At 42.1% G+C, this 26,119-nt stretch overlaps 1 protein-coding gene across 2 annotated transcripts in view; it reads right to left on the reverse strand.

Annotated features, from left to right (window-relative positions):
- The window catches only part of DCLK1 (doublecortin like kinase 1), a 179,329-nt gene that overhangs the window by 62,891 nt on the left and 90,319 nt on the right, over positions 1–26,119 (reverse strand). For both annotated transcript variants that reach the window (XM_081951247.1, XM_081951246.1), the window contains exons 5-6: positions 13,626–13,742; positions 5,444–5,538 (exon numbers count right to left, since the gene is read on the reverse strand). In XM_081951247.1, coding sequence (XP_081807373.1) covers positions 5,444–5,538; positions 13,626–13,742 — 212 coding nt within the window. The remainder of the gene's footprint in view (positions 1–5,443; positions 5,539–13,625; positions 13,743–26,119) is intronic.

The raw sequence follows: 26,119 nt of genomic DNA on the forward strand, positions 1-26,119 counted from the left end.
CCTCAAGAAAAAAATGTTTTGTGCAGGAAGCATAGACAGAAAAGCCCATGATCACTTGTTACAATACTCCAGGCCCAGGAAGAGATCAGTGTATTACCCCCACAAACAAGCCATCAGAGGAACCAATGAAACAACAACTTGGGTTTTGAGTATAAGCATGTGTAGAGATGCTGCTGCGATTAAGAACCTCAGGAACATTTCTACCACTGCTTAAGTCAGGTTTCGGCATATGAAAGGTTGACTGGATTCAGTAGCAAGGCTGTACAGGTAGTCGTTGATTTCAACCCTTCGTTGAGCGTCCATTCAAATTTACAACAGTGCAGAAAAAAGCGACCTACAACCAATATTTGCACTTATGACCAGCAAAGCATCCCACGGTCATGTGATTGCAATTTGGGCAATTGGCAACCAGCATAGATTTACAATGGTATCCAATGGTCACATGATCGCCATTTGTAATCTTTCCAGATAGCTTTCAACAAGCAAAGTCAGTGGGGGAAGCTGGATTTGCTTAATGGCCACATGATTTGCTTAACAATCATAAAATCAAGTGCAACTTGCTTAACGTAGGCATTGCTTAATGATGAAGTTCCAGTCCTAATTGTGATTCTAAGTTGAGCTCACTCCATTCCTACTTTGCCTGGTAAAGCCAGTAGCTAACTTAGCAAGCAAAGTGAAAGGAACAAAGATCCAGCATCTTTGGATTGCCAAACTCAATTCAATTTCAATTCAATTCAATTTATTTGTGCTTCTAGACCGCCCCCTCTCCCAGAAGGGACTCGGGGCAGTGTACAGTCCATAGAGAATATCACAAAAATACAATAAAAAATTAAATATGTACAGTTTGGAGGAGGTTAAAATGCAATTAAAAGAACTGTACAAAGCTGAATAAATATAATTTTTTAAAATCCCTAAAACAGACACAACAGATTAAAAAACCCTAAAATAACCAGATAATAATACATTTGCCAGGAGGGACAGTTGTAATTATGCCAGGCCTGCTAATCGGAACAGGTGAGTCTTCAATTTTTGCCGGAAGGAGCGGAGGTCAGAAGTGGTTCTAATGTCGGGGGGGAGGTCATTCCAGAGGGTTGGGCCCATCACAGAGAAGGCCCTACTCCTTGGTGTCGCCCGTTGGCATTGCCTAGTGGACGGCACCAGGAGAAGTCCCTCCCTGTGTGAGCGAATTGGCCGCAGGGATGTATGTGGGAGGATGCGATCCCGCAAGTAACTAGGTCCCGTGCCATGGAGCACTTTAAAGATGGTAATCAGCACCTTGAAACGCACCCGAAAAACCACAGGTAGCCAGTGCAGCTCGCGCAGGAGAGGTGTTACGTGGGAGTACCTCGTACTCCCCATCACAGCCCACGCGGCTGCGTTCTGAACCAACTGCAGTCTCCGGGCGCGTCCCAAGGGCAGCCCCATGTAGAGAGCGTTGCAGTAATCCAGGCGGGACGTCACCAGCGCATGAGTGACCATGCGTAGGGCATCCCGGTCCAGTAGGGGGCGCAATTGGCGCACCAAGCGAACCTGGTGGAACGCCCCTCTCGCCACGGCTGCCACATGGTCATCCATTGACAGCCGGGCATCAAGGAGGACGCCCAAATTGCGCGCCCGTTCCACAGGGGGCAATTGTTCGCCCCCTATGGCCAGCGATGGAATCAGCTGGCTGAACCGAGGTGCCGGTAGCCACAGCCACTCGGTCTTGGAGGGGTTGAGTTTAAGTCTGTTGTCCCCCATCCAGACCCCGACGGCTTCCAAGTACCGGGACATCACTTCAACAGCCTCGTTGGGGTGGTTTGGGGTTGAAATATACAGCTGAGTATCATCAGCGTAGAGGTGATACTCAACCCCAAAACCACGGATGATCTCACCCAGCGGCTTCACATATGTGTTGAACAGGAGAGGCGAGAGGACCGACCCCTGTGGCACTCCACAAGTGAGTGGCCTCGGGGTCGACCTCTGTCCCCTTGTCAACACACATTGCCTCCGGTCGGAGAGGTAGGAGCCGAACCACTGCAAAACGGTACCTCCGACTCCTATCCCCTCCAACCGGCGCAATAGGATACCATGGTCGATGGTATCAAAAGCCGCCGAGAGGTCTAATAGGACCAGGATAGAGGAACAACCTCTATCTCTGGCCCTCCAGAGATCATCGACCAACGCGACCAAGGCTGTCTCTGTGCTGTGCCCGGGTCGGAAGCCGGACTGGCGTGAGTCTAGATACTCGGATTCGTCAAGGTGTTGTGGAAACTGCTGCGCCACCACATTCTCGACAACCTTCGCTAAAAACGGAAGGTTGGAGACTGGACGATAGTTAGCTAGCTCCATTGGGTCGAGTGCAGGCCTCTTAAGTAAGGGTCTCACCACCGCCTCCTTCAAGGCGGCTGGTAAGGATCCCTCACCCAATGAGGCATTCACCAGGCCCAGAAGCCAGCCTCGGGTCACCTCCCAAGATGCCAGTACCAACCAGGAGGGACACGGGTCCATTAAACATGTGGTGGGTCGCAGCCGTCCACGCAACCTATCCAAATCCTCGGGGGCAACAGAATCAAACTCCTCCCATGATGGTCTCACAAGACTCGCTGTTGGCGGCCCGTCCGGTCCACTGAGGGGGGCCCATCCGCTCCGGATCTGAGCGACTTTATCCTGCAGATATTCCCCAAACTCCTCTGCTCTGCCCTGCAAGGGTGCCCCTTGCGTCCTCTGTGACAAGAGGGAGCAGGTCACCCTAAACAGGGCGGCAGGGCGGTTATCCACGGATGCAATAAGAGCAGCGCAATATCTACGTTTGGCTGCCCTTAATGCCACAAGGTAGGTCCGTAAATAGGCTCTTACCTGTGTTCGATCAGATTCGGAGCGTGAGGACCTCCACCTGCTCTCTAGACGTCTCCTATGGCGCTTCATCACCCTCAGCTCCTCGGTATACCAAGGAGCCCGGGTGGGTCGCTGCCGCAGGAGAGGTCGCAAAGGCGCAACCCGGTCCAAGGCCCCAGCCGCCGCCCTATTCCAGGCGGCCGCTAGGTCCTCCGACCGAGCGCGGGTCAGGGCTACAGGTAATGGCCCAAGCTCCATCTGGAACCTATCCGGCTCCATCAGGTGCTTGGGGCGGTACCAGCTTGGACCATCTGGTCCCGCCTCCTCGCGGTGGGGGGTAGCGCCAGGGAAGTCCAGCCGGAGACATGAGTGATCTGACCATGACAGGGGTGTAACAACAAAGTCCCCTATACCCAGATCACTCGTCCACTGCTCAGATACAAAAACAAGGTCCAATGTGTGGCCACCTTCGTGTGTGGGGCCCTGAATTAACTGGGTCAGGCCCATGGCTGTCATGGAAGCCATGAACTCCCGAGCCACCTCAGACGCTGCACCTGTCGACGGCAGGTTGAAATCCCCCATAACCACAAGCCTGGGGATCTCAACCGCCGTCTCCGAGATCAGCTCGAGGAGCTCGGGCAGGGCCGCTGATGTATAGCGAGGAGCCAAGTATACAATCAGCAAACCCAACTGCCTCCCTGGGCCCCATTTCACACCAAGGGACTCACACCCGGATATCTGAGGAACAGTGAACTCCCTCGGCTCTAGACCTTCCCGTATAACTACCGCCACCCCACCACCCTTACCCAGGGCCTGAGGCTGATGGAATGCGCGGAAACCTGGTGGGCACATTTCCACGAGGGGTAAACCACCCTCGTGGCCCAACCAGGTCTCCGTTATCCCTGCAAGGTCCAGCTCCCCCTCAGAGATCAGCTCATTAATGAGGGGGGCCTTGTTGGTTACGGACCTTGCATTGCAAAGCATCAGCCGTAGGCCCGGGCTCTGTAGTTCCTGGCCACCTAGGTTGCGGGGGTTGGTACAAACGACCGGGCGTAGCCAACAGCCACGGTCTCCCAACCGACCTTGTAATCTTCTTTTGTCCTCGCATCCCCCCTCCCCGCGACCGTTGTAATCAAACAACCCTCTATTGGAATAACTTGTTCCCTCCCCCCCCCACTCCGCTCACTTCCCTCCTGGACTCACCTGTTCGTCTGGCACTGGCTTCCCTCCTGGCCTGGTTATCCCCCCCTCCCTTCCCAGAACCCCCTAAAAACAATATAAAACATTTAGCTAAAAAGCCCCTCAGCTTCCTCTTCTTCCACCTCTCGGGGTTCACAAACCCGTCATCAAGGCTGGCCCCTGAGAGAGCCAAGGGCCATACCTGTGAAAGAGGGGCCTCCCGCAGGCGGAGCAGATCAGACCTCGAATAAATTAAAACGTTGTAATAGTCCCAGTAGGGTAGGGGTGCAGATGATGCAAAGTTAGTAATTAATAGAGTCTCGGTGGAATGGAGGGTAGAAAGTTAATAAATAGAAGAGTCTCAATGGAGGGTAGGGGATATTCCAGTGTCCAGGTGGTACTTGGTACTTGGAGGCGGGGGGGGGGGGGGAGGGCAAGAAATGATTAAATATCCCAGGTGGTAGGGGGAAGGCAAAGGTAGCAAAAATAGTGGAGGGTAAATGAAAGTTCAGCTTAGCTGTTTCCAGGTGGATACAGCCCCCCCCCGATGGATGGGGGGGCCTGGAGGGGTATGGGAGCAGCCAGGAATGATAAAATAACCCAGGAGTCCCTGGCTGCGGCTCCCTCCCTTCGTCTGCCGCTGCAGGCATCTCCCTTTGATCCTCCGACTGCCTCTGCCTCTGGCTGCTTCCCAGCCCTTCTCACCTATCAGCTGATTATTCCAATGTCCTGTTGCATCCCGTTACTCCCCCTTAAGCCCTTTGATGTCTCTGGGTCTCTGGGGGCCTCCGGAGCCTCTCACCCCCTCTTCCTTACTCCTCTTCTGGCATTTCTGGCTTTTCGGCTTCTCCTTTCGGCGTTTTCGGCGCCAGCGCCGTCTGCGCAATCGCACCACGCCATCGCCATTGCTCTCTCCTTGCTGTTTACAGCCCTCCGAGCCTCTTTCCTCTCCGCTCTTCACCGACCACCCTGTCGGGCTAATATCAGCCTGAAACATGCCTGGGTGGTCGGGCTGTCCAACTCTCGACCCCCTTCGATGGTATGGGGGCCGGCAGCAGTCCCTACCCGGTCGGGAGCTCCATGGTGTTCCTGGAGCTCAGAGGACAACCGCCATTCGTAGGAAGCTCCTCCTCATGGCCAAACAAAGAGAAGGGCGGGAAGAGGGGGGAGAGGAGTTCATTTTGACAATGTTCCTATTTTTCAAACAGAAGGTGGATGCAAAATGGACGCATTTTCCAAAATTTGCTACAGTTTTGGGTAACCCTAGGGCTAGCTATTTATCAAAATTCCATTACCAGTCAACCAACCATCAATTTTATTTATTTATATTCATTAGCAAAGAATTCCTTGCATTGCCATTTTATGGGGATATCAGAACACTTGCTAGATTAAGAAACTTGGTATCAAGCGATTCACTTGGCCACCTTCAAACCTTGCGTTTTCTTACCCTCTGTTTCCGCAAGCTTCCTGGGCTAGTAGGAGAAGGGCTTGGAGACTTCCCAGAACGGGGAGTAGAAAGCTGACTTCCAGGCGTTCCATTAACTAGACAAATAAGAACAGACAAGAAAACATAGCTTTGGATCTGGAACCACTATAATTAAACACTGAACAACATATTGCTCACATTAGCCAATTCTTTCTGCTTTGCTCTTTTGTAGTCTGTGTACTGCTAATAAGAATTAAGTAAAGATACAATTCTGAAGGAATTAATCACTATAACGTGGGTTCCTCTGTATTCAGTTGGTATACATTTTACTTAACAAGTGATTGACCAATTTGTATTCAATATGTAGCCACAATGAAATTAAAAGGGACTGCTTATCCATGGGGTGGGGGTGGGGACCAAGATTATACTTGCTGTTAAAAAAAGCCTTTAAGTATTGGTCTTTTCCCCTCCTTTTTAGAGATGAGGGGATGTGTTAATGTTATCTATTAGAAATTCCAAATTATTGTGTTATATTAAAAGGGCATTTATTACTACTGATACTAACATGGAACTGTTGGAAAGATTTACATGCGATACATTTGACCTAAGCATTAACTCATCTGGGACTCTTTGATTTATAAGATCTCAACCTCAGCCTTTCATAGCTGCCTTCATAAAAATGAGAGACTTCTAAACTGTTGCTATATTCTTTACAATTTTTCCCTACTTACATAACATTTGCCTTATCATTTAATACAAAAACTTCACAGCTCTGAAAGCTGTAGAATAGAAAACATGGGCAAATAATGCTAACATTGCACTGAAAAGATAGGAGGGAGGGAGGGGAGGAGAGAGGGAGGAGGGAGGGAGAGAGAGAGAGATGCTATATAATAAAATGTCTTCTCAAACATGCTATGGTTAGGTCACAATTACATATACATCAGCCATAAAAAAGCAGTAACTAGCAGACATCCAATTTCTCTATTTTGCCCTGATATTTCCAGCCATGATACTAATAAGGCATTGAACTTACCTTCTATGAGTTCTAACATGGAAACAGACTTATTTTAACCTGATAAAGCCAAGCAGGAAAATATTTGCCTTTTGTACTACACTCTGGCAGAAACAGGAAGCGTTAGGATTAGTTAAAGGTTGCCAAAGCAGCTCACAAAGAGAGCTGAATAAAATGCCAGATTCATAAGCCAAAGCTTTTTCTGCGTAAGGCTGACGTCTTCCGAACAGCAGTAGGAGGTGTAGGTGCCGTCTTAGGGACTACATCAAAAGTGTCAATACACAACGCCGCGACTTCAGGATGTTGAGCAACTGCAGCCCTCACTCTGATCTGCCAAGCCCCCATAGCCTTAGCAATCTTATATGCTGCTGCACACTGAATCATAATGAAGTGCCTTTGGGAACAATATACCAAATTACTCATCTGAAGATCACAATAATAATAATAATTTTTATCATAGCTTAGCTGACTGGTAGCCTCCAAACCGCTACGCCCAGTAAAGAGAGAGAACTAGATTTTAAAACATTGTCAGATGGGAAGAATACTTTTCTTTCCCATCTGCCAACTATGCACAGTAATAAATATTCTGCCCGGTTACCTAGATGATGTGTTCTTTATTCAGCTCAGACATAAAAAGCACTTTGTAGAATAATAATTAACTATTACAATACTGCTATGTTAAATTTGTCTTTGGAAGCCTGTTTTTTTGCACATTGGGTTAGGATAGGAAAGTTACAGCATTAAAACAAAAATGGGAAACCTGTAGCCTTCCAAATGTTGCTTAAAATCATCCCTAGCAGCCCTGGCCAAGAGCTCAGGAACATCTGGAAGCCAAAACGATAGTAAACTTTGAATTAGTCCTTGAATTCAATTACTATTACAGCCGAAAGGATTACCATTCAATGCAGGAAATCTGCTGTTTAAATCATATGAGCTTTTGGAGAATTTTTGGTGAATTAATTCCAAAGACATTTGCTTGTGAACCACCACTCATTCATCAATAATATTATTGGTTGGTAATGCTTAGACATGGATAATTTATAAGAGATAACAGGGCATTCTAATGGAGGAAGACTGACACCAATGTTGCCAACAACACATTACTGCTAGCATGATTAATTGCTTGCTTCTACATAATTTTTGCTTAGAATTAAGGCTATAGCACAAATTTTCATTTCATTGAAAGACTTTTATTTGATTGCTGTTTCCCTAAACGCTTATTTAACTTTCAAGCAAACGCCAACGCTTCGAGATGGAAAGTACATTTTAAATGCTAAAGTCTCTTTCTGATATCTCTAGTTCAAAAAATTGAAATATTTTCAACTTGTAGCAGAAGGAAAGTTCTACAAGTGTAAACAATAATAAACTAATTCAAATGAAAGTCTGATTCACTTTCTATTTTCCATTGCCTACTCCAGCCATCTGACCCTTACATTTCTTGGAACACAAAATGAAAGTTTTGGAAATGATATCTTTTATGCAGTTACATTAGCAAGCCAAGCAAATAGACATCATCTCACTTCTGCAGGTCTGATCCTTATATATTCAAAAAGACTATATAATGTTTGCATTTTATTTGTGAAGCTAATGAGGGAAAGGAACACCCCCCTTTCCAAAATGATAAACTCCATAAGATGCAGAAGATGCCATGTTGCTAATATTGATATTAAGTGTCACCATCACACCATCACACCAGACCCTGAAAATTACTGATGAGGTACAAGAAAACCGGGGAAGGGAAATACTGGATATTGGCCTGCTGTGTTTTTCTACATTCTACAAAAGTAACTTTTCTAGCACTCAAAGATCAGGGTTTAATTGACTATGCAGACAATGTAGCAGAACTTGAAGTTTTGTCTTTTGTTCTATTTTTGAAAACCCGTTGGGCAATTTTTCTCTTATATAAAGCACTGGTAGAACAATAATGGTAAAAACAGTAGGATTAATAATTATAGAAAAGGGTAATTTATTACTCTACAAACTTATATTGGTTTGCTAGCATAATGGTCTTGTCTGGATCTTGAAATTTTAGCATTAAAGAGTTGGAAGGGAATAATGGATCACACACATTTAGAACTAAAGCTGGAATCTCTATCTCTACCATAGTCCATACAGAAATTAAAGTATATGCCTCTTCAACCCCTGTGTGCACTCATTCAGTAAATGAAAGTCCATCACCTCTCTGGAAGATTTCAGTATCAAACTTATCTTCAAATAAAATAAGAAGAATTTTAAAAAATTTCCAGGCATAATAATTACAGTATAACTCATCAATTTACGCTTTTACTGAGGCAACTTTTAAGACCAAGAGAGATGGGTATAAAGATGAACTATGCAAAAGAAAGAAATTTCAAACTTACAAATAAATTAGTTAGATGGTTAGGATACAAATTGGGAAGGCTTCAAAGAGAACATTATCTCTTTGAAGGAAAAAGTATTTAAAAAAAAAAAAAGAAATGTTTCTAGAAGAAGAATATTTTCCAGAATTTCTTTCCCAAATGATGACAGTTTTATTCTATTATTATATCCTATTTATTTTATTGTAATGGCTCTTTGAAAGATCTGCCATTGACATTTTGAAAGTGTTGTCTACATTTTTCTCTTGGTTACTCAGGCAATGATATGAAGGCCATGTATATTCTGAACCATTTTTTCCCTGATTATTCAATGAATTATACATTAGGCTTCATTACTACCACATTTCCATATACAGGAGCTATCATAGCACAGTGGTAAAAATGCACTACTACAAGAAAACTCACTGTTTACTGCCAGGAGTTCTATCGTCTCAAAATTGATTCAGCCTTCCATCCTTCTGAGGTTGATAAAATGAGGAGCTAGTTTATTGGGGGCGGGGGATATGCTGACTCTATAAAGAGCTTAGAGAGGAGGTGTAAAAGCACTATGAAGTGATATATAAGTCTAAGTGCTATTGCTATTTTCACAGTGTCAGTGTATAATTTTTATTTCGGGATTTTTGTTCAACAGGACAAAATTTAAAGCCTTCCTGATACAGCTCGTGATACTTGAGCTAGAGACAATTCTATCTAGGTACTAGGTACTCCCATGTGACACCTCTCCTGCGCGAGCTGCACTGGCTTCCTGTGGTCTATCGGGTGCGTTTCAAGGTCTTGATTACGATCTTTAAAGCGCTCCATGGCTCAGGACCTAGTTACTTGCGGGATCGTATTCTGCCACATACATCCCTACGACCCATCCGCTCGCACAGAGAGGGACTTCTCCAGGTGCCATCCACCAGACAGTGCCGAGGGGCGGCGCCTAGGAGCAGAGCCTTCTATGTGGCGGGCCCAGCCCTGTGGAATGACCTCCCTCCGGATATTAGGACCACCACTGACCTCCGCTCCTTCCGTGTAAAGCTCAAGACCTACCTATTCCAAATAGCTGGCCTGGCTCAACCATAACTTCATAACGCTCCTGACGGGTTTTTAATTCAGTAATTTTATTTAATGGGATTTTAAATTGTGTTTTTAATTTGTGTTTTTAATTGTTTTCACTCATTAGTCTACCTCCTCCATGCACATGTATATGTCTTTGTTTCTTATGTTTGTATGTTTGTCTTTATCTGTATTTTACTTGCTTTGATTGTACGCCGCCCCGAGTCCTTCGGGAGAGGGTTGCGGCTAATCAAATAAAATTATTATTATTATTATTATCTTATGAAGTGTAATCTTTCTCATATTAGAAATTTATCAACAGACAATTGATAAAACCAATTCTTTCTTGTCACCACCATTTGCAAGCTCTATCAGTCACATGCTATATTCTTCTTTCTCTTTCTGATCATTTTCCACAATACAATTAGTTGAAAATATCATGTGAGTTCTTAGGTTCTTACGTTTTTTTGTTAGATCTTCAGAGGCTACGGCAGTGATGGCGAACCTATGACACGCGTGCCACAGGTGGCACGTGGAGCCATTTGTCAGGGCACGCAAGTTCACCCTTTTTTAAAGCCATTTTTCACCCTCCCCAGGCTCCAGAGGCTTTATAGGGGCTTGGAGAAGGCAAAAAGAGCCTCCCCGCCCCCCCCCCCCGAGGCCCTCCATAGGCTTCATGAGCTTCCCTGAAGCCTCCGGTGCGCAAAGAAACGGCTCTACGGGCAAACCGGAAATTCAGGAACAGACTTCCTGTTTGCTCGGAGTGTTGTTTTGACTGCCCTCTTGAAAGTCACTGAAGCCTTTGGAATGCTTAAAACGACCCTCCGAGTAAACTGGAAGTGACTTCCAGTTTGCTCGGAGGGTCGTTTTGAGTGCTCCGAAGACTTCGGGGAAGGTCCCTGAAGCCTTCGGAGTGCTTAAAACGACCTTCCAAGCAAACCAGAAGTCACTTCCGGTTTGCTCGGAGGGTCGTTTTGACTGCTTCGGAGGCTTCAGGGAAGCATCCTAAAGGTCTCTGAAGCCTCCAGAGGGTTTCCGGGGGGGCAGGAGAGGCTGTTTTCGCCCTCCCCATGCTCCTATAAAGCCTCTGGAGCCTGGGGAGAGCGAAAAAAGCATGAAAGAATGGGGGGATTGCGCCTGTAGTGCGTGCATACGTACTGGGGGGCATGCATTGCATTATGGGTGCGGCACGCCCGTACACGACCCCCCTGTGCTTCCCCCACTTATGGCACGCGAGCCAAAAAAGGTTCGCCATTGCTGGGCTAGGGTGAAATAGTTCTAGGTATTTCTGATATTTGATCCAGAAAATATGAGATTTTTTTTGTCTTGTTGTATTTGGTATAATTAATTCTAGCATATTGGCACAGCAGGTCTAATATAAATAAAAACAAATACAGGAAAACAGGGTAGTTTGAAATTAATGACATTTACTAATGTTGTTGTTAGTTGAGGAGTCATGTCTGACCACCACAACCCCATGGACAACGTTCCTCCAGGCCTTCCTGTCCCCTATCATCCCCCGGAGTCCATTTAAACTCACACCTACTGCTTCATTGACTCCATACAGCCACCCCATTCTCCGTGGTCCCCTTCTTCTTTTGCCCCCAATCTTTCCCAGCATTAGGCTCTTCTCCAGTGAGTCCTTCCTTCTCATTAGGTGGCCAAAATATTTGAGTTTCATCTTCAGGATCTGGCCTTCTAAAGAGCAGTCAGGATTGATCTCCTCTAGGACTGACCGGTTTGATCGCCTTGCAGTCCAAGGGACTCACAGGAGTCTTCTCCAGTACCATAGTTCAAAGGCCTCAATTCTTTGGCGCTCAGCCTTTCTTATTGTCCAACTTTCACAGCCATACATTGCAACTGGGAAAACTTGACTATACACACTTTTGTTGGCAGGGTGATGTCTCTGCTTTTTAGTATGCTGTCTAGGTTTGTCATAGCTTTCCTCCTCAGGAGCAGGCATCTTTTAATTTCTTGGCTGCAGTCCCCATCTGCAGTGATCTTGGAGCCCAGGAAAACAAAATCTGTCATGACCTCCATTTCTTCCCCATCTATTTGCCAGGAATTGAGAGGGCCGGATGCCATGATCTTAGTTTTCTTAATTTTGAGTTTCAAGCCAACTTTTGCACTCTCCTTCGTCACCCGTATCAAAAGGCTCTTTAGTTCCTCTTCACTTTCTAATAGTGTACTGATAGAAATATACTAATAATATACTCTATAACTTGTAGATAGGTTGTTGTCAGGATTCAGTGGCAGAGGTCTAGTTCGAAAAAGTAGCCCCAATTTAGACTGAAGATTCTGGTACTTGATTTGGAATACACAACAGAAATTCTTAAGCTCAAGGAAGAATTTGTGGCCATGAACTTTACTTTTTGGTTTTATTGCTATTTCAGTCATAAAAATGGGAAAGCAGGGAGAAAGGCATGTGCTTGCCTAGCTAAGCTTCTATCATGAAATCCTTCCAGACAAATAAGATTTCCTTTGCTGTGCTGTGTTAATAATAATAAAATAATAATAAAATAAGATCACACGAGATGTCTTGGGGGCTGTATCATGGATCAAATCCCTTTAACTACTGAAGTCTTCATGAGAGTTTATAACACAGGTGTCAAACTCCATCATGTGACATATCACAACTTTTTTTGCTTTTGCGGAGCTGGGGTGGGCATGGCCTGCAGGCTATACATCCGGCCCGTGGGCCACCAGTTTGACCTCCCTGATTTATAATTAGAAAGTTGCTCACATTCACACCACCATCACTCTACCCTACACAGAAAACCAGATGCAAAATACAGGCAGTTTGAAATTACAACAGCACTGAAAAAAACTGACTTATGACCATTTTTCACACTTATGACTGTTGCAGCATCCCCACGGTCATGTGATTTACATTTGGATGCTTGACAACTGGTTCACATTTATGACGGTTGCAGTGTCCCAGGGCCATGTGGTCATCTTTTGTTACCTTCTGGCAAGCAAAGTCCATGAAAAAGCCAGTTTCACTTAACAACGCTGTTACTAATTTAACTGCTGCAGCAATTCACCTAACAAATGCAGCAAGAAAAGTCATAAAATGGGGCAAAACTCACCTAATAAATTTCTCACTTAGCAACATAAATTTTGGGCTCTGTTGTGGTCATAAGTCGAGGATTACCCGCATGTTTTAATGATAAACAGATGCTATGTATAAACTGCAATGAGCAAATCTGATCACTCACAATATAAAATTTGAAATCCTCCTGTACCATCTCTGAGACCTCCTAACCAATTCAGAAATAAAGTACACAATATAACATGAAATTCCTTTTGTTTCCCATCACCTAAAACACTCAAAGGGATAAAGGATCAGAGGAACATCCTGTAGCACTTTTCCATAAAAATATACAACCACAAAGCATTCCACTATTAAAACATCTAGATTTTTAAAATAAGAAAAAAAGTGTTACCTATTCTATCTCCTGCAATAAGTTTACCTTCAAAGAATTCAATTACACAAGGAGTTTGCTGAATAAGGACTTTAAAAATCCGAGACAAAGTCCATTTTCTTTCCTAAATTTTATTTCAGTTACAATATTTGTACAGTACATACACTTCAATTCATTGGGGAGATAAGATACTTTCAATTATTTGACAATCCAATTCTCAGTAAGCAAGAAATATTTATTATTCTCCATTTTGAAAACAAAGTATATTTGAGCCACACTACTAATTACATAGTATATTCAACCACGTTTAAATAATTATGATAGTCAAAGAATTACCTGCTACTTAATCAAATTTGTTTGCAGTGTGTTACCTGAGCTGGTGGATGCTGGAGATTTGCTGCGTCGGGATGGACCTGGGCTCTTGGTGATGCTCCGACGTGGTGTTGAAGCTATTTTGGTATAGGAAGTAGATTTCACTACACGACATTCTGAAAGTCAGACAAATAGCATTCCGTTAGTATCCAGAACAGCATTCTTACTTCTGTCTCAATATGATTTATAGAAAGATCTTGAAAGTAACCCTGGCTGTCCTTTATAAAAGGGTGGAAATCAAAGCCCAGGACTTCCCCAGCTTCTGTTGTGCAATCCGGATAACACTAGTGGCCTAATTACCCAAATTCAAACTTTCTTTAAAGGGTCCTAGAAGAAACAACTTAAAAATGAAAGCATTTGAAGAAACTCGGCGGCAGATAAATGGACACATGCCCATAAATCTGAATAACTGTGTTTTCCAGTTTTCCTCCAGTCCGTCATTCGGTTTCTCTGTGTGAAGTACAGCCGAGTATATCTGAAAGGATGTATCTGAAATTTATTTCCGTATATCAAGAAGGACCTATAAGTCCTTTTGTCTGTCGCACAATATTTTAAGAAAAATGCAATATGTTTATTTTTCCTACATAATTTGGTGAATGGCAGCTCACAATAAAACACACAATGTGCATTGTCAGCGTTCCAAATCAGAGTCCAAGGCAAAGTATTGCCCAAAGTTCCAATTTAGCCATGTTGGCACATCTGGAAAAACCCGAATCTGAAAGCTTCCTGGTTTTCCCCACCCAGTTGAAAGTTCTTGCCCCCACACCCACAAGTCCATCACATGGTCCAATCGTCTACTGCCATGCTGGCAGTTCCACCCATCCAGTTCCGGTCAGGTGCAGAGGTGCAGAGAAAAAAGATGTCCTTGGCTTTCTAGAAAGAATTGTGTTATGGCTACATAGTATGCAACTCCTTACAATCCCCCCTTCCATTTTCCCACATTAGAAAATGCATAGCAGAATAATAAAAACTGTGGAAGGCCAAAGATCCAAAAGAAAAGATGTCTGCAGGCCTGACAATTAGACTGTTTTAGATTTTCATAACAGATGATGAAAATCAATGAGGAAATAAAATTGCCCTCCCAGTTGGGAACAACTCTGTGTCTATATATGTGTTGAAAGCCACACCTGCAAAATGTATGTTTGACTAAAACTTGAAGAAATCAAGTTTTCCTAAAAAGCTGGTAGAATGTAGTTATAAAATACTTATCAAACAGAGCACTGAAGGAAAAAAATATGCATTTGGGGGAATGGGTCCAAGTTAAGTCACTTGGGGGAAAAAATCATAAAATATAAATTTTACTTTTGGGCAGGTTAATCAGAGATCCTTTTGTCCGGTTCTTGTAAGTTCTCTGGTTCAGGTGGTTTAGATTCCATTTTGAATCATCAGAGTAGATTCCACATCTACACCATCTAAGGGCTGTGACAGTTTATTATTTATTTATTATTATTTAGCACATGAGGAGAACGTGGCAGAAGAGAAGTAAACGTATCTACACAGTCCACATAATTTAAACTTCTTTGGTAGTGGCCTCATAACTGGAGGTTCAATTCAGCTGTCCAGGCGATCGCCTCTGGCATTGCTTCATGCAGATCTTCTAGACCAGGAATCTCCAACCTTGGCAACTTTATGACTTTGGACTTTAACTCCCAGAATTCCACAGCCAGTGCATGCTGGATGCAGTGACGTGCGGTGAGGTTTATGACTGGTGAGGCACTGACACAGTGCTGAGTTTCAAATATTTTTAGACTTGTTGACTTCAACTCCCAGAATTCCACAGCCAGGCATGCTCAGTTCCAATTTAAAGCGACAGCATTTGTTTTTCTCCTTTGCTCCTTCTTTCTTTTTCTTTTTCTTCTCCTTCCCCTCCTTCCTCCCTCTCTCCCTTCCTCCCCCTCTCTCAAACACACACACACACACACACACACACACACACACACACACACACACAGAAGTTGGATTGGACTATCTCTCCTACCCCTTCCCTCTCTCACTCACTCTCAAACAAACCCCCCCCACACACAAAAGTTGGATTGGATATCTTTTCCAGTGGCTTGAAAGCAGCTCCTCTGCCATCCCTCCCATTCCTCTGCTGCCTTTCCCAAACACCTCCACCATTGCAAATGCAGCCTGCTGTCTGGGTGGGAAATGCCTGGAACACAATAAAGCCCACCCACCACCTTCTGCTGGCAGGCTGGGGTGAGAGGAGAGGCAGAGAAGCCGGAGGGGAGCCGAGCCGAGCCTTCCAAAAGAAAGAGGCTGGGGGGAAGTGTGTGTACTACAGCATGGCTCTGCCTGGCTTCCTGCCTCCTCCTGTGGTCTCCTCAGTGCTCGCTTGTGCTCTCCCTCCCCAAGTGTAGTTTGATTGCAGATGGAGCCACGTTGCCTTTTCAAACTTGTAATCAATCAGTGAAGCTGGGCTAGATTTTTATATAGTTTTATCCAGCTGTGTGTGTGAGAGAGAGAAATGAATGGGGGCCTGGGGAGGAAGTCACTACACTTGGGGAGGGAGAGCACCAGTGAGGTTAAGCAGAGTTGATTGCAGGTGGAGCCACGTTGCCTTTTCAAACTTGTAATCAGTGAAGCTGGGCTAGATTTTTATATAGTTTTATCCAGCTGTGTGTGAGAGAGAGAGAAATGAATGGCGGCCTGGGGAGGAAGTCACTACACTTGGGGAGGGAGAGCACCAGTGAGGTTAAGCAGAGTCATCCACGGTGAGGCAGCAACTAGCTCAGCTTTTTACTTTTACTTTTTTTTTTCATGATGAGAGTGGTGAGGCTGTGCCTCACCTGCCTCACCTGACTGCACGTCACTGGCTGGATGGATGAGGAATCATGGGAGTCCACAAGTCGGAAAGTTGCCAAGGTTGAAGACCCCTGTTCTAGACAACCATGTATGTTGTGGGCAATCTTGCAATACATTTAACAGAGGGCTCTGGTAGTGATTGATCCTTAATACCTTGCCTTAGGTAACTGGGCTGGATAGTTAGGAAAACTCTGCTGGTAATACCTAGTTGGGTGTATTGTTTTGGTTTGTAGCATCAAGATTTAAATAGTTAAATAGTTAAAGTTGTATGGCATCCAGAGACACAGTTGTGGGTGGCTATATAAATCATTTAAATAAATAAGTAAGTAAACAAATAATTATATAGTTAAAGTGATCTTAATTGTTAACTTTGGAGGTTATTATCATTTTTCCTTTACTAGGGTCAGATCACTTTCTGGTTCCAAATGCAATCGATTACCATCCATTTCCTCCATGAATTCCTCCAAATTCATTCAGACGGTCTGCCTTTATGAACCCAACTAGTTTCAAGTGGGTGCTTGGAGATTTCTCCAGTAAACTAGTGCAGGGCTGTCAAACCCGTTCCCCCAGGCTGGATGCATCACACACTGGCCACACCCACGGCCAGTTTAGCGAAGGAGAAAAAGTCCGATACGTCGTGTGATGCTGCCATGACGACCCGAGTCTGACACCCCTGATCTAGTGTGCGAAGGTCCTGGTTCATCATTGAGAAGAAGTGGCACTTGGACCTATTGATGAAGTTGCTTTTAAGCAGTCTCTCTTTGCCAGCTGATCATAAGTATCTCCTTTATTTTTGGATAACTTTTCCGGAAGGTATTTGGGGTACGATACCACCAAATTTGTGTCATTGCAGGTATTTAATTTTTGAATTGTTTTGTGTTTTGCTTTTTGTGGCAAGCTGTTATGAAGGAATGTAGACCTGGCCTTGGGAATGGGAAAAGAATAAGCCAACAATTACTGAGGACTTTCAGAAAAAAAATATTTAGTCTGAAGAAAGAGGAAGGAATAACAAAGAAACTCAAAATAACCCTTTCTTTATTTTGTTTGTCATAAGATGGAACAGAGAGAAGCTCTTAACGTGTTATCAAGATTTTGTTATTCTTAGAATTCCTGCTGTATCTGTTTCACAACCTTGTATATCTCAAAAGGTTGACTTAAGTCTCAAAGGCCCCTCTCTTTTGGAGAGACATCAGGCCTAGGTTTTCCAGATAGCTGAACAGGCAAAGGAGAACATGAACAATTGGAAAGAAAGACACTCTAACTTGTTGAGCTTTCTTGGCATTGGTGATAAAAATAGAAAAACTAAGTATTTATGCCGATCTGTATATTAAATTACTTTTTCCAGCAACAGAAAGACTCATTTTTCAAATGCAGGAATATGCTAGAGATTAGGAGGCAAATGACTTCAGTTTGTGGCTTGTTAATTTCAAGCAATAGCAAAAGCAAATTTGAGGATACTAATTAAGGCAGGGATGTCCAAACTTGGGAACTTTAAGACTTGTGGACTTCAACTTCCAGAATTCCCCAGCCAGCTGGGGAATTCTGGGAGTTGAAGTCCACAAGTCTTAAAGTTCCCAAGTTTGGACACCCCTGAATTAAGGTCATGGAGCAGAGCTTGTTAACTTGTGGTTAGCATTTATTAGTAAATGGCTGGGCTCAGGAGTGGATTGCTGGGAGTTCGCAGGTGTTTGGGAGAACCTCTAGCTAAGATTCTGTGCAGTTCGGAGAACATCCAAATCCCACTCCTGACTGGCCCGCCCATCCCACCCCGCCCCTCCCAGGAGTCCCCACGCAGCCCGTTTTGGATGCAGATAAGTAAAAGGAGTGCGGGAAGGCTTGGGACAGGGAAAAATGAGCCTACTGGAAGTTCAGGAAGGCCAGAAATGGGCCTGTTCCTGGCCTCTAGAGGGTCTCTAGAGCCTGGGGTGGCCGTTTTCACCCTCCCGGAAGCTCAAGGAAAACCTCCGGAGCCCGGAGAGGGTAAAAGCATCACACACACCCTGCCATTGTGCAGGAGGCCGACTAGGCTACACCCACCATGGCCACGCCCACCCAACAACCGGGCAGAGAACCCCTTGCTAAAATTTTTGAAGTCTACCCCTGACTGGGCTACAGAGGAAAGCTGCTCAGGAAGAGATTCTTTGTAGATATAGGTGGTCCATGAGTTACGACTGGTTATTTTATGTACACACATACACACACTGTAAATAGTTGCATCTTTACCCTGCATTGCCACATGTTGGGCAGGTCAGTTTTATGACCCCTTGGGTGCTCTGCATTCACATGACCATTGTTTGTGTTGTTCCTCATTGGTTTCTGGAGTTTTTTGCCAGTTTCTGTCAAAAACCATCCACTCAAATGAATGGGTCTGCAGCGTTTGCTTAACAATCACTACAAAAAAAAAGCCACAATACTACTTCCAGTCTCCACGAGTGTTTACAATTATAACCGTAATGACTTACAACCAGGTTTTTGGTCAATTTATGGTCATAGGTCGAGGGCTATCTTTACTCAAAAAGCCAGAAGAGATTTGATGTTAAGGTTATGCCTAGGCTAGAGAGAAGACTTGAGAACAAAACAAAGGACATGCCCTCCTTTTGCCAGATATTGGTAATCCTAATCCTAGAACATGATGACTCATCTTTGAATGTCCTGCTATCTACAGAACAAGTTATCAAGGCATTATTAAAACATCAACATCAGTGGGATACACAGCTAACAAATACGTACAACTACAATGTAAGAAAGACACTCAAAATAATCCCACCTTGATTTTTTTGTTTGGTATAATAGCAAGTGAAGAGAAACTCTGACAATTTTTCCAGATTCTGTTACTCTATAAAAAGGTAAAGGTTCCCCTCGCACATATGTGCTAGTTGTTCCTGATTTTAGGGGGCAGTGCTAACCTCTGTTTCAAAGCTGAAGAGCCAGCACTGTCCAAAAACATCTCCGTGGTCATGTGGCTGGCATGACTAAATGCTGAAGGCACACGGAACGCTGTTACCTTCCCACCAAAGGTTGTCCCTATTTTTCTACTTGCATTTTTACATGCTTTCGAACTGCTAGGTTGGCAGAAGCTGGAACAAGTATTGGAAGCTCACTCTGTTACGGGGCGCTAGGGATTCGAACCGCCAAACTGCTGACATTTCTAATCGACAAGCCCAGCATCTTAGCCACTGAGCCACCGCATCCCTCTATACTACAACAATAAAAAAACATTGCTGGAATTTCTGCTACACCTGTTTCCTGCCCTGACCTCCGGTCCTTCCGACGCGCCCTAAAAAGTTGGCTTTTCCAGCAAGCCGGCCTGGCCTGTTAATTTTATTTAATTTTTAAAATGTGAGTGTTATATAAATTGGGTTTGTTTTTTAGACTGTTTCTAATTTCCTTTTAACTTTTGTACTATGTGTTTTTTAATGCTGTACGCCGCCCTGAGTCCTTGGGAGAAGGGCAGCATATAAATCTAATAAATCCAATCTAATCCAAAATCAGACAGCTGCTGAGTCTGTTTAGACCAGGGCTGTCAAACTCCGGGGCTCCCTGCCAAATGTGTCACATGCTGACCACGCCTACACACCCAGTTTAGCAAAGGGGGGAATTTCTGATACGTCACATAACACCACCGTGACAATGTGAGTTTGACACTCTGGGTTTAGATCAATGTTTCTCAACTGTTACAACTTTAAGATATGTGGACTTCAACTCCTAGAATTCCTCTAGCTAGCATGAAGTTGACGGGAATTAAAGTACACATATCTTAAAGTTGTCAAAACTGAGAATTGTATATTTCCTTTTGCAGAATCCAGAAAGGCAGAATGAAATAAAGAAAAACCTAAGAACATTACAGTATCAGTTAAGCCTGTAAAAGCGATTTAAAAGACTAAGTTAAAAGGTATGCTTTCAAGTCTCTCTTAAAAGCAGAGACTGGGAGCCAATCTTAACTTGGACAGAATACATCAGAAATCAAGATTTATGTAGAAGACGTTCAACCAGCTAACAAGAAGGCATGCTGTTTGGAGGAAACACCTGAAGGGAAAATCCTCAAGAAAACGTCCAGAATTGTATGTTAAACAAAGAAAAATTGGGTCACAAAATTATAGAGAAACTGAAACATACCGTTCAAGAATTCAGAAACCAGGTTGCTTATTGTCATTTTCTAAGCATTAAAAACAAGTAATTGCTTAGGCTAGATATGTATATCATGTTCTATATGCTATAAGAAATGTTCTTCATTTTTAATTATACATTCAGTGGCATATAACAAAATGAAGCAACTCGCTGCATGCAATATGAGAAGGAAAGAACAACTAAAACTGGGATCTGAAAAAAGGCATGAAGTTTCACTCTTGGGATATCTAAAATGGCCAGAATGTCCTCCTTCTGCACTGACCTTTTTAAAAAAATATAATGTGTGTTCATTTCAGGCCCATTCCTGAAAATTTCTTATCACCACATTTTGTGCCGACAAATTTTTTCTCCATTGGGCAAAAATGTAAATGATATATATAATCTTTAAAATATCTAAATTGATATCACAATATATAAAAGAGTATATTAAAACTGAGCACATTAAAATTAAAAGACATAAAGATACTGTTTCACAAGCAAAGTGTAGGAGACCTGCCAATAGTCAATCCTTTCCCTGTTTGCTAATCTAATATAAACAAACTTTATAATCAGAAGCCCAATGTGGACTATGTTTTGGGTACTGAACCTAAATTTAATTGTTTTTTTCTATTTTTCTTTTATATTGCCTAAGGTAGAATACTGAGGCATTCTAAAATTGGAGAATTTGCATATTATTCTGCCACTTTTTAGCAGGTCCTGGTAAATAACATTGTCCTGATTTTATTTTATTCAAGCTGAAAAGTTAAATGTTCCTTTTCTTATTTTTCTTGGCAGCAAATTCAGATATGAGATCATTAATGACATTCTCCTTCCAAGACTCTATTCTACAGAGTGAATAGATAATGATAGTCTTGATTGCAGCAGTGGGAAAAGTAATTCATTTTTAATCAATTACAATTTGGAGAAAGTTCTCTGCCCTTCAAAATTTGAAATGGAAACATACAAAGGTGAAATGCTATGATAATATTTAGAAAAATGTCAACTAATTTCCAATGTATATTTTAAAATTATAGGTACTTTAAAAGCATTCTTCCATTTGCTTACTATATAAGATAAATGTAAAATACTTTAGTTTTAAGGGAAGAGAAGTTTGGGTATTTTACAAAGTCAACAATATTCATCTCCAATCAATCCATATTTGGAATGGTCTGTCCAATCTAATAAGAAAGATACATAGAAATAAAATGGTGTTTCTTCAGTTCAACTGTCAGCCCTTTATATAATATTATACATTTCCATCTTGAAATTATAGGATCAATCCCACATATAAATTTTTCAACTTCAATGTAACAGGAATTCTAGTTGGTAGACATTTAGTTCATCTCCCAGACCCTCTAATATGATTGGAAACTAACTAAATAAGCTATATATTAGTTAAATATTCAGGTCAAAGAAGAACACCAAGGCTCAATAAATTGGGTGGGTGAGAGGATGACCTAAAATACTGAAATAATATTTGATCCTTTTATTCTAATTTGTTATCCGACAACCTCAATTCAAAAATAATAATAATCTGATCATTTCAAATAATGAATCATGCTTGCATGGAGACTTCTGCCCCCACAGATGCTGGCAATTGCCCCCTTACCTATCCCCCTTCAAATATGTTCTCTGAGGCAATTTCAACCATGTGGGCCAGTACAGGACAAAGGAGACACATTTTCAAATCAGAGCAAGCCAGTAAGCCATCAAATGGAATCTTACTTTCCTTTGTCCCATTCTGTGAATAATTCTGAATACACTGAATATTATTTTAGAAATGATGCAACGAATTTAATTTAGCCAATATTAGAAGTGCTATAGATAATTTAATTTAGCCAATATTGTTGTCACAAAAGCCTATTTAAAGTGGAAGATATTTTAGATATTATTCTTTCGTATTTTAATATGATTAATGTATGTTTAAGTGTTCTCACTCAGGTGGGAAATAGGTTTTCTCCCTAACACACATCCCATGCTATTAGTTCCAGGAGGTGGCACTAAAAATTCTATGCATTTTAAGGGTAGTTTGTGGGATTTCTACCCATTCACAAGGAAAGGTTAAGCAGTCCTGAAAGAGGAAAGTGGTAATAAAAGGACTACAAAGCAAACTGGGCAGGCTATATAAAACTCTGATGATTTTGGGAACAGGATAAGGAAGACATCTAATCTTCTACCATCCTGGCTCTACAAAGTATAGAGGAGGTCTTTGGTTGAGAGAAAGAAGAACTGTTATCAATCTAGGAAACAGTTCAACATGACTTAAGTCATATAAAGAGAAATTTAAGAAAATGTCTCAGACAAGCACCACCCTAATTCTAAAGAAAATAAGAGAGGGATGAGGGCAAGCATATTCCAATTTACTATAATAAAACTAATGTTTTGTCTATGTGGCATTGCTTTCATAGTTTGGTCTATCTTGTAGGGATGACACTGCCTTAGCCCTTGCCTTTAATTCCAACATTTTGATGGCCTTATGTAAAACATACATATACATACATATATATAAAGGGAAAGGGAAAAGTTCCCCTCGGACATATATGCTAGTTGTTCCCGACTCTAGGAGGGGTGGCTCATCTCCATTTCAAAACCGAAGAGCCAGCGCTGTCCGAAGATGTCTCCGTGGTCATGTGGCCAGCATGACTAAAGGCCGAAGGCGCATGGAACTGTTACCTTCCCACCAAAGGTGGTCCCTATTTTTCTACTTGCATTTTTACATGTTTTTGAACTTCTAGGTTGGCAGAAGCTGGGACAAGTAACGGGAGCATAGTCCATTACACGACACTAGGGATTTGAACCGCTGAACTGCCGACCTTTCTGATTGACAAGTTCAGCGTCTTAGGTATTGAGCCACTGTGTCCCTTGAACATGTATACAGTGTGTGTCTTTTTTTAGAAAAAATCAGTAACTATTTTTGTATTTATATAATAAGAGGGAAGTACAGGGAAGTACGAAGTAAAATGGTTACTGTATTTTGGAACTACAGATAAGATTAGAGACATTTTCTTGTGTCCTTACAGATGGAAAACTTTGTACCTTGCCCTTAATTGTACCATTCATGGATTCTTTTACACTCTCTTTTCAAAGGTTGGGTTCTTGGCTTTTCCTGCTATATATACCCCAATGAACCCTAGTGTGAACTTCAGCTTAAATTAATTTGATAGTCTGCAGAAAAGACTTCAGTGATTTCTTTGTCACTAAGAACATTTATCAACTTATCAAGTCTCAGAATTTGTTCCCTCTGAAAATGTATTTGGTTCCTTCTCTCTTGCCAGTGGAAAAGAGTCAGAGCTCCTTCTTTCACCAGCCCTTAGTATTATTTTTATCTTTACATATTTTACTTCTGTTTCTTTTCTTTTACTGTTATTAGATGCCTTTCTGGAAAACCAGAAAATGAAGAGATTCTCATAAGATCAGGTTTAATTTGAGTTGGTTGGACCAGCACGGAGACTTTCCATCATCACCTTCCATGAATAACCTTTCCTAGTCAGAAGTTGCCAGTTTTTTGTCCCAGTGCTAAAGCTCCCGAAAAATGGCTCATTTAAGAACCATTCACAATTGTGATGGTTATGAAAAAATAACTTTGGGACTAATCCTTGCATTAGTGGTGCCTGGTGGTTAGAATGTAGTACTGCAGGCTACTTCTGCTGACTTCTTGTTGCCAGCATTTTGGAGGTTGGATTCTCACCAGCTCAAGGTTGATTCAGCCTTCCATCCTTCCAAGGTCGGTAAAATGAGGACCCCAATATATATAGTGCTAATGACCAGATGAATTCAAAGAATATCAATCTCTCCATTCTACCCCAGTTAGTTAGAACAGAGGAAGCTTCTTGAATGATAGGTAAAATGCTTTCAAAGGAAAAAAACAAGAAAGTCCAGTTGCCTTTTAAGGGAAAAAAAGCATTTTGGAGACTACCTGTAAATCAATTTTACATACTCTCTGCCATTACCAATGAATAATGAACAGGTGACTACTTGGCATTACTGATTTTCTAGATATCTAGGCAACTTATCTCTTTAATGACCTGTAAAAATCTTGCTTTGCTTTGTTGTTCCAAACTTCCACTGTTCTCTTGATTATTTTCTTGATTATGTCATGTTTAAACCCTCTTTGGCTTACCAAAACCTAAATTCTTTCTTAAATTGGACTTTTAAAATTAATTTGGCTTTGACTGTAACTTTAATATGCCCTTATGTCGACATTTAATTAATCTCGTTTATCCTGGAACCAGCTGTCAGTTCCTACTTGGCTCTTGTCGGTCTTTTACTTCTGTAAAACTTCTTCCAATCTTTCTTACCAGAGAGAGATCAAGAGTTATTTTAGAGATGCATGCAGTTGTATTTATGGAAGCAGCTGCAAATAATAAGTATTTCTCGCACAGAAGTTTAGAATTTATATAAAATGGGCTACTGCGAAATATGCAACTTTCTAAATTGTTCGTGTACTGCTGACTCTATAAGAAATACAAATTTATGTGAAATCACTGTAAATTATTACCTATTAAAATATGAAATATTTAGTACAGACACAGATAGACAACACACAAAGATTAAAATAGGGTTCACCAGTAACATAAAAATAATGGAAACAGCAACATTAGAGAGGAAGACTTTATAATTCCTTAGAATGCGCACACATAGAGTGTCACAGTCCTGAAGTTTTCTCTGAATTGTTCTTTTCACAATTAATATTATAATCCTTTTTAAATAAACCATCTAATGTAAATAAATGGAATGAAATCTTGATAGGGAAACTGGATGAAGTTTTGATTTCCTCCATCACCAACCGCCTTAGATGGTTTTCCAGGAGAACAAAAAACTTATTTGTAAACATGGATCAAAACCTGTCACTGAACATCTGCTAAATGAAAACCTAAACCTAATCCTCAACCATCTCCTCCTTTTTTTTCTGTGACAGGGATTAATTTCTGGAATTGCCTCAAGGATATTGAAAACTGATTTCTCAGAGATGGAGACAGTTTCCTGGCACTGGAGACATATGAGCTATAAAGATAAACCACTGAGAAGATCAAAACTGTTCTTTGTTATTGAAAAATCATTTAATTGTAAGTGTTAGGATGCCATTTCTGCTACTGTTGGGATGTCATCTATAATAGAGCAATAATTTTTCAGTGTCTGAAGGGCAATAAGAAATAGATTGCTTAGGCAATGCACAACTTGGTTTTCAGTTGCTATGAAATATGGAATATTTCGCCCCTATTTAAGCATTTTTAAAAGAGGAATTTCGATTAAAATATATTACCATTGCATTTTTATGTTTCTGGACACACTATCGTTGTCTTGTGCCAATAGAAATATTCTTAAAACTAATGCTACTTTTATGAATATTAGATTATGGATAGGACTAACAAAACTGAGTTGCAAAAACTCAAGACAATCAGTAGATAAAGTTTTTCCTTTGGAACCACATAACAGTTATCTGGATTTGTAACACTTGTTATAGGAATGATTCCAGACTTAAGAATATTTAATTTTTTTTCTTCCATTCATTTGTGCCCAATTCTCAGAGACTGCCTGGATAAGTCCCTGTAGTTTTCTTGGCAAGAGTTCCAGAACTGGT

The sequence above is a fragment of the Natrix helvetica genome (assembly GCF_964273705.1).
Source record: "Natrix helvetica genome assembly, chromosome: 4".
NCBI classification, from domain to species: Eukaryota; Metazoa; Chordata; class Lepidosauria; order Squamata; family Natricidae; genus Natrix; species Natrix helvetica.